The 13,056-nt window shown below is 39.6% G+C and overlaps 1 protein-coding gene across 1 annotated transcript; it reads right to left on the bottom strand.

Annotated features, from left to right (window-relative positions):
• Positions 1-4,661: 4,661 nt before the first annotated feature.
• Positions 4,662-8,701, bottom strand: LOC125237676 (histone-arginine methyltransferase CARMER). Its single transcript, XM_048144818.1, has one exon. The coding sequence runs from the start codon at positions 8,577-8,579 to the stop codon at positions 6,996-6,998; it is 1,584 nt and encodes a 527-aa protein (XP_048000775.1). The 5' UTR covers positions 8,580-8,701; the 3' UTR covers positions 4,662-6,995.
• Between the last annotated feature and the right edge of the window lie 4,355 nt (positions 8,702-13,056).

Below are 13,056 nucleotides of genomic sequence, written 5' to 3'. Positions count from 1 at the left end.
GGTAGGTAAAAAATGCAATCAAAATTTAATTTCTTTGATTTCATATGCTATTTTAGAATTAGAAAGAAGTAAGCGCTAAGTTAAAAATCAAGCATAAATGGAAACAAATAAGTAAATAATTTAAAAAAAAATCATGCAAATTGAAATGATTTTTTAGTAAAATAAAGTGAAAGAATCTTTCTAACTACTTTCTAATGCTAAAAAACATATACCGAAGAAAAAGGAGAACGGATACGAAGTATGAGTCACAAAATATTACTTTAAATAGTCAAAATAACGTTTACCTTTCAAATAAAATAGGTTTTCGGTTTATCGCCAATTAAACCGGTTTTACTAGCTTTTGAAACCTAAAACAGTATTTTAATGGACATTTTGTTTTATTCATCCTCCTTCACTGCAAAACAAAATTTTCAAGACATTACAAAACATTAAACATAAATTTGTCATGGATTGGGATTTTCTTGGAAATGCCATACCGTTTAATTTGAATTGTTTATCTAGACAATACATTTATTTTAAACTATATTGCTATTTCGCATTTTGGATGCCACTTCTAATACCGTAGTAATACTGAAACAACTATGTACCAGAATGCCACTCGAAACAGCGATAAGCGCATTTGTCTCTTTTTTTTCCACATGATTGCTAAAAAGAGACAGGTGTTTCAAACAGGAATATCGTACAAGTGTCGTGATAAAATGGACTTCGTTTTAATTTGATAGTGTCTATTATCTTAAGCAATTTACAAATATTGTCTATGAATTCGATCCTAATTCAGCGCTAGATTTTATTTATAAATTCTTAAAGAGACCCTTTACCATCATGTTAAAAAACAATACTAAGTGCCCAATGCAGTAATGAACCTTAATGCGTTGACTTATGGTCTAATCGTTACACGACGGTAACTGAATCAGTATTCTATACACAACCATATTGCTCTTGATACTTGATTAACTTAAAATAACCTACAAATCTCCCCAATGATTGATACTTTAACGCCAGTTGCTGGCGCTTTTATGTCACCTGAACATAAAGTTGTATGTTGAAACTGTCATTGTTACTAATATTACTTATGTTTCATATATGTCAGTAGTCATCTTAAGAAGTCTTTAACGTGAAGTCGTATATTTAAAAACATATCGATATCATTCAAAGCAACTACAATACTTTCGGCTTCAACTTGTTATACTATTGAAGTGGGTCACTCACGCAAACAGATACCCATTTTCGGGCATGTTAGACTCACTCACGAACTTTTGACCAAGTTGCCGGCTTAAATAAATTCGAAATACTTAAAAAAGTCGAATATAAGTAAACATGTTGCCTTTTTATGACAGCTATGATTCAAATGGTTAAGTGATTAAGCATGGCACCACATAGGACGTTAGTTCGATGCCAGCCCAGTGCACTGGCGGCATTGTTTTTTTCTCTGTATGTGACATTTGTTTATACTATTTTATTGATTAGTATCTAATAAAGAATAACATAATGAACAGGCAAGTTTAGTCGGATTCTGTTGTGGTTTGTAAAACATTTGCATTTGTGGTTGTTGGCTAAAGAAGATGCTGTTCCAGCTTTAATATTAAAACCGTCTTTATTCAGACCTCTTAGTCAGTCGGTTATTTCTACTCAGTAGGTACCTAGATCCCGAGTACAGTCGCCATTAGATATATCGGAGCTGCCAAAGCTCTGACGTGTCGACAATAAAGGCGCGTTCCGATATTTATGAGAGTTTTGGCAGCCGGTACATCTGATGGGGACTGTACAGCAATCAGGTTGACCGACAAGTTTTTGGTGAACTTCAATGTCTTCGATACTATATCACTGTACGTTACCTTTGTACGCGTTTCTCGATATTGAAGAATATTACAAGAAATATTTTAGGTTTTTTTGTGATATTATTAATATTTAGCCAACAACCAAACTGCCAAAATGAGGTAGTCATGTTATTGTAACCTAGTTGTGCGAAGATACAGCACCATATCAATATATAAGACGTTCTCAAATAAAAGGTACCATATTGTTGGTTCCCATAAGGAAATTTGTTCATATGCGAAGAACCTTACTTATACGCAAAGTACATTTTACTTGAAAACGTCATATATTAACAAATCAGCGATTTTAAAATCTGACAGTAATTACATCTACTGGTATGTGCTCGAAAGCTTTTAGGAGCTTTTGGAAACAGTAAATTTTGAAAATGTTTCTATTTACTTTAATTAAGTTTCTTTTTAAAGTAGGTAAAAAAAACCGTGGGGTGGGTCACAAACTGGGCAATAGACACATTTAAATAGTAGCGTTGATCACAACTACAAACTGATAAAATTCTTTCTCGTTTTTCGGAAAAAAGGCAGTTTTCTGAAGCAAATACATGTTTATAGGTATCATTTCAGCTCCATATTTTAAATGAATCTAAAACAAACTTTACAGCAATTACAGCCAAAAATGTGGGAAGATTCTATTATTTCTGAATGTTTAAATTCTCTTAGTTGCAAAACTACATGTGACCTGACTTGGCCTTCAGTATAACGTCGTCTCGTCAAGGTGAATCTATGAAAATTTAAGCTTACGCTTCATATCAAGCTAAGCATTATTTTATTATCCCCATCATAGTAGTATGTGTTGAGTTGTAGCGCATTTTCTTATGTAATACGCATATTTATAAACAATATGCCTGTCGGCGTGGTATACAGTTGGTCACAATTCAATACATTATGTATAAGTATGTTTAGTATATGTATCTATTTTTTTTTACTCGTATAACGATTTCAAGTTTGACACCATGGTGTATCTTAGTGTTTAACGTGTGGCTGATGAATTTATTTTAATCAAAATCAATCGACCAATTAATTAAAATAAATCGGGGTCACTCACGTTTTATCACAAAAAAACGGCCAATATTTGCTAATGCTCTGGTTTCTAAGTTTTCTAACCCGGATACTCGAGCTTTAACTAAACATATTATACTTACGTAAATACGCGTCAATTGCTTGTTTTCAGTATGAGGTACCCACCTAATACTGAAAACAAGCGATTGACGCGTTTTTATTAACATTTCCTCATACTTACTTAAAAATCCTTTATTATAAATTCCAAAATAGATACTACGTAAGTATACTTGTTTCTGCTGTAAAACTTATGACAAAGGACTTAAGAAAATATGCTACAACCTCGGTGGGCAGATAATCTACATACATGCTATACCTATTCTACTATATTTACACTCGGTACCGAATACGGACATGACATGGACATATTCCTAAAACTACTTTATTGCTTGTTGTGGCAGGCGGCACTGGAAACATACCTTAATCAAGATTATTTCACAAACTACTTCATAAAATAAATAATTGTAACTTGATATGATATTGTCTTCATATCGCTTTTCACGTCGTCAATCGCCATGCATATTATGTGGTCGTGGACAGTTCTGTTTATCTTTTGAATTGCGTAAACTTAACAGTGCCATCTACTTTATCTGTGAAATCACATACAATAGGTATAATGCATTTATTGCAATTTGTAAATAATTGTAAAATAAAAATTAAGGAAATCTTTCAAATTAGGGTAGGTTCCCAGCGAACAATACTGCCATTGTAAAAGGAACAACAGCTACGTAGACGTTTTTAGAAAAACATAATATATCTCAAGTTTTACTGGAAAAAAAAATTGTGATATTTTATTTTAACATTACTCTCAAAACTGTATGTATGAATAATGTGAACCTTTTTATTCAAGGTACTCGTGATTCCTCAATTTTTAAAATTCCTTTTCGGAAAAAAGATCGGTACACATTTTTCTAAAAACGTCCATCATCATCATAAGCTTTGTCCACATTTAGGACGGCAGGCTAACTGGACAGTAATGTGCAATAATATGTAACTTACCGAAACTCGTAAAAATATGTTAACCGCTCTTATGGCTCTACAAATAAGACAGTATCAGATATTTTTTGCGATCTTCGTTGTGTACCATATTATTGCAGATGTCTGTACTCATTCTACCTAATGATGACTTGATACTATAGATTTTTTTTGGAGAAAATTGATATCTTCACATATAAAAAAAACACAATGTCACAATTTTCGTTTTCTTTCAACCCCTTAATTGCCAAAAGTGGCACTGAGACTTTAGTAGTTTCATGTGCTCTGCTTACCTCTTTATGGGATACAGGCGTGATTGTATGTATGTATAACAAAAACATAATAGTTACAATTACGATGGAATTTTGCGTTAACCTAGCACAAAAACTAAACAATTATGAAATTATGGGTTCGAATTGGAAATAGGTTTTTGTAGGCATCTTTTTTGTGTAATAACGTAATTTCCAAAGGCTCAAACGTTCGGGTCACTCACGTTTTTAAGAAAGAATACATACCTAATTGTTTTATATTTGACTCGCTAACGAGTGGCTTCTACTATCCAACGCTTGTCAAACGGGCAACTATTAATTTTCGGTTTAAAAAAAGTGAGTGACCCGTGTTAATATTTCGATCAAAAAACTTCAGTGTGAAGATATAAATATCTTTATCTTCGATGAATAATTAATATGATAATCAATTATTCTCATATTTTTAAGTCATCGAAATAGGGTGAAATATTTGTGCGAGAACATAGTATCACTACTCGCTTCGTCAGGAAATCAAATGAAAAAAATTAAATTCTGTCATAATTTTTAATGAAGTCATACAAAAATCAAGTCGGATCTGTCACATAATTGGATTTTGCTTCCTGAATCAGCTGATTATTTTTTTATTAGCACATAATGGCAGTGATTTATTAAATGATTATTTATATTCGTAAATTGCACATGAGAAACAGAATTGAGCTTTTCCATAGCAAAAAGGTCCTTTTGACCATATCATTAAGGAACTTTTGTTATGGAACACTAATTTTTTTTTCAGTTAGCAATTGCAACTATTGGTAAAACATATTTTATATCAGAGCTGGAGATGCGCTCAAAAGTATCTAAACACGCACTGTAACACCTTCATAAGCGTATTTAGATATTTTTGAGTAATTTGGCTAGTTCACTACATTTGGGAGACACTTGCACACTTCCATCAGTTAGATGATTAAGTGTAACACAGTACAGTCAGTATCAAAAAGAAAATAACATACATATACTGTATGGTGTACATGTAAATATTAAAAATATCTTGATGGGTCACTCACATATTTTTTCCATCTATGTGTGAGTGACCCAAAAATATTTTTAATACTTACATATACATCATATTTTTTAACTAATTTCATTTCAAAGGTGCTTCAAAAATATTTTATAAAGACACCACTACATTATACCATGTTTGGTAGATCATTTGAAATTGTTCATGTTTCCCCATAGGTGCAATTATCAACTTAAAGGTCTCATTCCTATCAAGCAGGTCTCTTTAGCGAGTGATTACACAGAGCATCTCGTCTGTTTCAACAGAAAATACTGTAAAAAAAGTCTTGTTCTTCCACAAAGTGATTGTTAAAATATCAATGTTCTCCAAAACCTCCGTCAATGAGCTATGAGTATTGATAGTGAAGCTTTACACTATTAGCTTACTACACTAGCTTCAGTGTTGCCAGTCACACCTGCAGACTTGATTTGCCTGGAAAATTTTTACTTTTTTCAAGAGCATAAATTTACTAGTTATTTAGCAATAGGAAGGAGAATTTATATTCATAGTAATAAGTTTTAAGATTTAAGTCCATATCAAACAAGAGGGAATATATTCGATATTACTGACAGAATATGCCCCGCAATTCGTGAATTTTAGTGTAGTTGTAGTTATACCACATTAAGTTGACAGCGATTTTGATGGCGCTGACTGTGCAAGGCTTGATTAAACATCATGGAAGTATAACACATTGCCAGGGCTGGCTAAATCACTGCCAACTTAGATTGATATTTATTCCCAGCATCACAACAGTGGCTTATAGATGAAATACTGGGTATTTTCTAAACTCCTCATTATTCTGAGTAGAAATAACAATATTTGTCAACCAGTAATAAGAAATGGTACAAATTCTGTAAACTCCCAACTCTAAAAGTATTCCACAAGTCTTCAAGGCTCAGGTTTGACTCGAAACACTAATAAATGTACTTATCTAGGCTGGAGCTGCCTTTCGCCCTGAAACGGGCCCAGAGAGCCTACCAAGAACCACATTCAACATTTTGCCTCCCAGTCACACTTATATACAAATCTTCAAGTGCGACAAAGAGGCAACATGTCAAACATGGTTCGCTAGAGGCCCTCAGACATTGTATTTACAAACTGTTACTGTTCAAAATTTAACAGTGTCTAGAATACTTGATAATTTGAAAGACTAAGTTGAGTTTTGCCTACAGTATATTTTTTCAACCTTTAGGCTAGATTAGAGATCGTGACAAGTTTTGTTAGGTAATCTTTCTATGGGATACATCCAAAATCAAGAATTATTGTGGCTTTCTCATCAGCCAGTTTTATTGGTGGTTTTGTGGTTACTCCCATAGTATAGCTTCTCAGCATGCCCTGTAAACATGGTGAAATATGTCTAAAGGTTGAAAAGACATTATAATCTGTGTCAAAATCTAATAAAAGTTTTTTCATATTTAAGAGTAATTTAATTGATCAAGAATGTAACTTATCCTAAGATTTAGATATAAACCTTATATCAATGGTTAGTTAAGAGCATGCTATTCTCAAGTCATGAAATTTGATTTACTTTACATTGGCCATACGGCATACCATAGGCAAGTATTAGATCCAAACAGGGCCAAAATCTTAGCATAGGCAATTCTTCTCATTTGTCAAATAAGACTGTACAACTAAGACAATATCTTAGATTAGAAGGCGGAAAACAACATAGTCTTCCAGAACCAAACCCACAAAGACCAGCTCCAGGTCAACTCGGCCGCACTGTGATGTCTTCGAAATAAATAAGTCCGCTTACACACTAGAGCGTCCAGATCACAACCGACGCCGCCTCAGGGCCCGCAGGCGCGCCCGGCGCGTCCGCGCGGATTATATATCTCCGTTCTGACTGATCCCGATCCTCTTGATGAACTCCTCCTGCAGCATCACTGTCTTAATCATGTTCGGGTGCTGGGGATAGGTCAGGTCGGGCGCCGCGCCGAACGCGGGCGTCTCGAGCAGCACCTGCTGCCCGTTGCTGAGCGTGCTCGTGTCCATGGTGCTCCAGTATGCTTCACTCGGTGATGTGGTGTTCACGCCCGGTGGAGGCGCCGCCGGAGCACCCGTATACCTGAAGTAGGGGTTCTTCAAGTCTAATGTATTGCAGGATGTGATATTTGTACCTTCTAGATTTATTTCCATCGTAACATCGTAGCTCTGTCGCTTATTCGCTAATAACAACACTCGTCCAGTTAAAGCTTGGCCTTGTTTTGCGAAAATCGGAGTTTCAAGTAGACAGCGGACTTGATACCAATGTGTAAGAGGCTCTGTTGGTGCTGTGGATAGCCAGATTGGCTGTGTGCTGCCGGCAAACAAGACATCAAACCAGAAGGCGAGTCCGTGGCATGTGCCTGATTGCGTCAATTCAAACCGGAACGGTACCTCGATGCGGTGCAGATCTGTCTCATTTGCATTAAGAAAGTCAACTACATGTCTCACCGATCTCGCCATGCAAATACGGACGTCAAAAGTGTCAACAATAGGCTGTCTAAAGTACTCCTTCATTGCTGCAGTTCGGAGGGCACTTAAATCTACTCCGTGGAAGCATGTCTGGTACCAGAAGTTAGCCTTATTGTACTGTTCCATGAAGAGAGCATCGTCAGTGAACGGAGCTATGTGTAAGTCGCCTCTAGTGGGGTACATGTTGCCATTGGGTTTGAGCCACTTCTTGGCATGCAAGTAGGTTTCTAACATACGTTCATTATACAGCATATAGCCCATGGGCTCAGAGATTATCACATCTACAGTTTCAGGAAGCTCTATCTCCTCAATCTTTCCGGCTACGACCGTGATCCGGTCGTGCAACGCGTTCGCGCGAACTAGAGCCTGCGCGTGGTGCGCCATGTTGCTGGCTTCCACCGCGTACACCTTACGAGCACCAGCCTGCGCGGCAAAGAACGACAAAATACCTGAACCCGCTCCAACGTCCAACACCACTTTATTCTTAAAGTCGTTGATATTCGATAAAATGGCGCGCTGATATGTACTCGTTCGTACATAATCCTGCATCATGTTTTGTTGCTGACTCAAGTAACCATAAAACTGGAAATACTGGAGCGCCGAGGAGTCCTCCGTCCGCACTGTGAACACTGACGAGGAGCGGCCAGCTTTGATTTTGCTGACCAGCAGGTGGAAATTCTGGCAATCGACGTCCGATGCGAACTTGAAGAACAGCGTTTCATTGTCTATCGTGAAGATGTAACTCTGGGCCGCCACGCGCGAGCACTCGCTCTGGCTGTGCACAGGGAACTCCAGGACCTCCTGCGCCAGCACCGGGTCCGCACGGATCACTTTAACACTCAACCCCTGAGGATCGTAATCCACGTTTACGTTTGTCGGAAAATTGAAACGCGGCGTCAAGGCGCCGTCATTGTTGACGGCTGAGACCGTCACGGCGCGAAACGTGTTCGCCATTTTATCACAACTACCGCGGCTACTGTTTAGCTTTTTATTCACAACACAAGCGTCCGGGCAAACAAAGAAAATGCCCGTGTCGTGAGTTTCGGGAGGCCGGTGCAAAATCGATCACTCACAAACTTCCTCCCTCCTTCGATTTGTCTATGGACACAGCGGCGGCAGCGTGCACTAGCTTTTTGACGTGATAACGTCTAATAACTCGTTACTACGGGCTGCATGCACGAAAAAGATGACGTCATTGTCCCGTTCCTCAAGGCCACGGGGCCCGATTTTAGGACTTAGAAAATTTTTGTTATTTTTGAGTGTTTGTAATTTAAAAACATGAAAGATTGCATTAAAATAAGCATCTTTTATAGAATGAAGTTGCTTGAAAAACCTACTTATTTAGGAGTTAGAGCAGTACGAAGTTGCGAATTTTCCCATAGTATTTACTAAGGCGCCAGAGACAGAAAATTTACGATGATTTTTTTTTACCAATATAACCTATGTTAATAGTGATAAATCATATAGAACACGTTTAAATAAGGATGTTTTGTTATATAAACTTTTTCTTTTCCATTAATATTTACTGAGATATTAGGGTTCTAAGTTCTAAGATTAGTAAATGGCACTAGCACTTTAATAAAATTAACGCGTGTCTCGCAAACGGTCTAGGATACAAAATGACGACTTTTATATAGGTATAGGTTAGGTTCGTTAGGTATCTTCAAACGGCCGAAGGCCAAACTGCACAGAATAGGAGCCCCGCATAAGCGGGGCTCCGTCGATATCGCTTTCTGTCTCTGGCGCCTTAGTAATGCTACGGGAAAATTTTGCAACTTTGCACCACTCTAACTCCTAAATTATTTATTTATTTAACCTTTATTGCACAACATAAAGTACAAATGGCGAACTTAATGCCTTAAGGCATTCTCTACCAGTCAACCATTGGACCAAACAGAAACTTACAATTGGTGCGGAAAATAAAACAGAAATTTAAATAGATATAATTCACTATCTAAATACTATATGCATCATCAATATACATACATAAATAAGTACAATCATATACATACATAAACTAACTAAAATATATAATATACATATATATACATATATATAGTACCCATTTAACCATTACTGTCTAACAACGTTGGTTCACCTGCGAGAAGTGTTTACGTAATTGTACGTAAATTAGTAGGTTTTTAAAAAAACTTTAATTTATAAAAGATGCTTATTTTAATGCATTCTTTCAAATAAGAACAAAAATTAAGGTAGGCTACGTCAGGGACACAGCCGCGATGGATAACGTGAAACGTTGGTGTGGACCGCCGCTGTTGAGGAGGGGACCTAACTAACTAGCGAAGGCCGCAGGCCGAGCTGCGGACAGATAGTGCTCCCAAATAGAGTAATAATAAAAGTGTCTAAAAAGCGAAGCGGCGGGCCGGAGGCCCAACGCCGAGCTTCAAAACCCAGCGAAGGCCGAAGACCGAGCTCCGCGTAGGGCCGAAGGCCCGGAGCGTCCCCGATGTGCTCCCAAGTACACGAGGCCGCAGGCCGAGCTGCGGACAGATAGTGCTCCCACACAGAGCAATAATAAAAGTATCTAAAAAGCGAAGCGGTGGGCCGGAGGCCCAACGCTGAGCTTCGAAACCCAGCGAAGGCCGAAGGCCGAGCTCCGCGTAGGGCCGAAGGCCGAGCTCCGCGTAGGGCCGAAGGCCCGGAGCGTCCCCGATGCGCTCCCAAGTACGCGAGGCCGCAGGCCGTGCTGCGGACAGATAGTGCTCCCACATAGAGTAATAATAAAAGTGTCTAAAAAGCGAAGCGGCGGGCCGGAGGCCCAACGCTGAGCTTCGAAACCCAGCGAAGGCCGAAGGCCGAGCTCCGCGTAGGGCCGAAGGCCCGGAGCGTCCCCGATGTGCTCCCAAGTACACGAGGCCGCAGGCCGAGCTGCGGACAGATAGTGCTCCCACATAGAGTAATAATAAAAGTGTCTAAAAAGCGAAGCGGCAGGCCGGAGCGCCAACGCTGAGCTTCGAAACCCAGCGAAGGCCGAAGGCCGAGTTCCGCGTAGGGCCGAAGGCCCGGAGCGTCCCCGCGGCGCTCACAAGTACGCGAGGCCGCAGGCCGAGCTGTGGACACATAGTGCTCCCACATAGAGTAATAATAAAAGTCTAAAAAGCGAAGCGGCGGGCCGGAGGCCCAACGCTGAGCTTCGAAACCCAGCGAAGGCCGAAGGCCGAGCTCCGCGTAGGGCCAAAGGCCCGGAGCGTCCCCGATGTGCTCCCAAGTACGCGAGGCCGCAGGCCGAGCTGCGGACAGATAGTGCTCCCACACAGAGCAATAATAAAAGTATCTAAAAAGCGAAGCGGTGGGCCGGAGGCCCAACGCTGAGCTTCGAAACCCAGCGAAGGCCGAAGGCCGAGCTCCGCGTAGGGCCGAAGGCCCGGAGCGTCCCCAATGCACTCCCAAGTACGCGAGGCCGCAGGCCGAGCTGCGGACAGATAGTGCTCCCACATAGAGTAATAATAAAAGTGTCTAAAAAGCGAAGCGGCGGGCCGGTGAGCTTCAAAACCCAGCGAAGGCCGAAGCCCGAGCTCCGCGTAGGGCTGAAGGCCCGGAGCGTCCCCGATGCGCTCCCAAGTACGCGAGGCCGCAGGCTGAGCTGCGGAGAGATAGTGCGGGAGCACTGTGGGAACACAGAGCAATAATAAAAGTGTCTTAAAAGCGAAGCGGCGGGCCGGAGGCCCAACGCTGAGCTTCGAAACCCTGCGAAGGCCAAAGGCCGAGCTTCGCGTAGGGCCGAAAGCCCGGAGCGTCCCTGAGACGCTCTCAAGCACGCGAGGCCGTAGGCCGAGCTGCGGGCAGAGAAAGCTCGCACACAGAGAAATAATAAAAGCGTCTAAAAAGTGAAGCGGCGGGCCGGAGGTCCAACTCCCACGCAGAACAATAATAAAAGTGTGTAAAAAGTATTCTGCGTGGGAACACTATCTATCTGTAGCTCGGCCTGCGGCCTCGCGTAAAAACCTAAAACACTAAAGGTAAGTAAAATACAAAATAAAAGACCGTGGGGCCTTCGGATCCTGCGCACCACCTTACATAGATCAACCTATCCCCAAACTAAGCAAAACTTGTACTATGGGTGCTAGGCGGCGATATACATACTTATTATACATAGAAAACTTCCATGACTCAGGAACAAATATCTGGGTTCGTCACACAATTAAATGCCCTTACCGCGATTCGTACCGAGGACCGCGGCTTAGCAGGTCGTCTGTCTAAGTATGTAGCTATTTGAATGAATGAATGAACACTAGAAAGACCAAATTCTCAAGCAACTGCCGTCGATTCCACTTACTGTCGCCGCACCACTACAGGTTCTGATGCATTATTTGAGAATATTAATAATGTTACTTTACTGAATTTGAACTACAATGAATCATTATTGCTTGATCTTCATAATTAAACGAATCGAAAGAGACAAGATTGCTTCGGTATGTTATATGCGGATGCGGATGCCGGCGCCATACATTTTAATGCATATTTGAGGAGATGAATATGTTTTACAAAATCTATATCTACTGTAATCCTTATTAATTAGTCTTAGTATTTTAAGTATTTTTTTACGGTTATATGCTTAAAATTTTGCACACGATGGCCTTAACCGAATCGGAAGAGACAAGATTGCTTCGGCATGTTATATGCGACGGCTGCGCCATACATTCGAATGCATATTTGAGGTGATGAATAGTATGTTTTACTATAGAAAATGTATATTTATTGTAATCTTTATTAGTTTGTTTAGTATTTTTAGTAATTTTTGACGGTTTTATGCTTGAATTTAGGATATGATTGCCTCAAACGAATCGAAAGAGTCACGATTGCCAACAAGTTTCAGTACATTGCCAGCCGTTGCCGCCGCCATCGTTTCTAATGCATTATTTGATATGATGAATAAGTTTTACTAAGGATAATGTATATTTATTTTAACCCTTATTAGTTATTCTTAGTGTTTTAAGTAATTTTTGACAGTTTTATGCTTTAAGTTTTGCATACGATGTCCTCAAATATGAACAAGCAACATTTTTTTGTAAAAAATGCCACATTACTGAATTTTTCCAGCTGGTTATAAATAAATATGTTAGTTTTTTATAAGATTTCGATAACTTAGGTCTAGATCTATCTAACAATACCATTTTATGGTACAGCACAATACAATTTTTGTGAGTACTTGCTAAACAAACACTACAAAAATCGTCATTTTTGGCCCGAATGCAACGCTTTTACCGCAAAAGTGGCGCCATCTGTATCAGCAAATTATGTATGTCCGAGTAATGGCTACTTTCCTCTATACGGTCATATTAAAATTGTCTATGTAGGTATTATAGTTACAGATATATAAGCCGCCGCGCCATAACACTTTTCGTTACACCTGGTTTTCGGTCCGGTCACTCTACTACGGGTTTTTAAAGACGTTCACCTAACGTTTCACGTC

The sequence above is a fragment of the Leguminivora glycinivorella genome, chromosome 22 (assembly GCF_023078275.1).
Source record: "Leguminivora glycinivorella isolate SPB_JAAS2020 chromosome 22, LegGlyc_1.1, whole genome shotgun sequence".
Lineage (NCBI taxonomy): Eukaryota > Metazoa > Arthropoda > Insecta > Lepidoptera > Tortricidae > Leguminivora > Leguminivora glycinivorella.
Note: the sequence above shows the minus strand (reverse complement) of the source record. Positions and strands in the feature narration are given on the sequence as shown.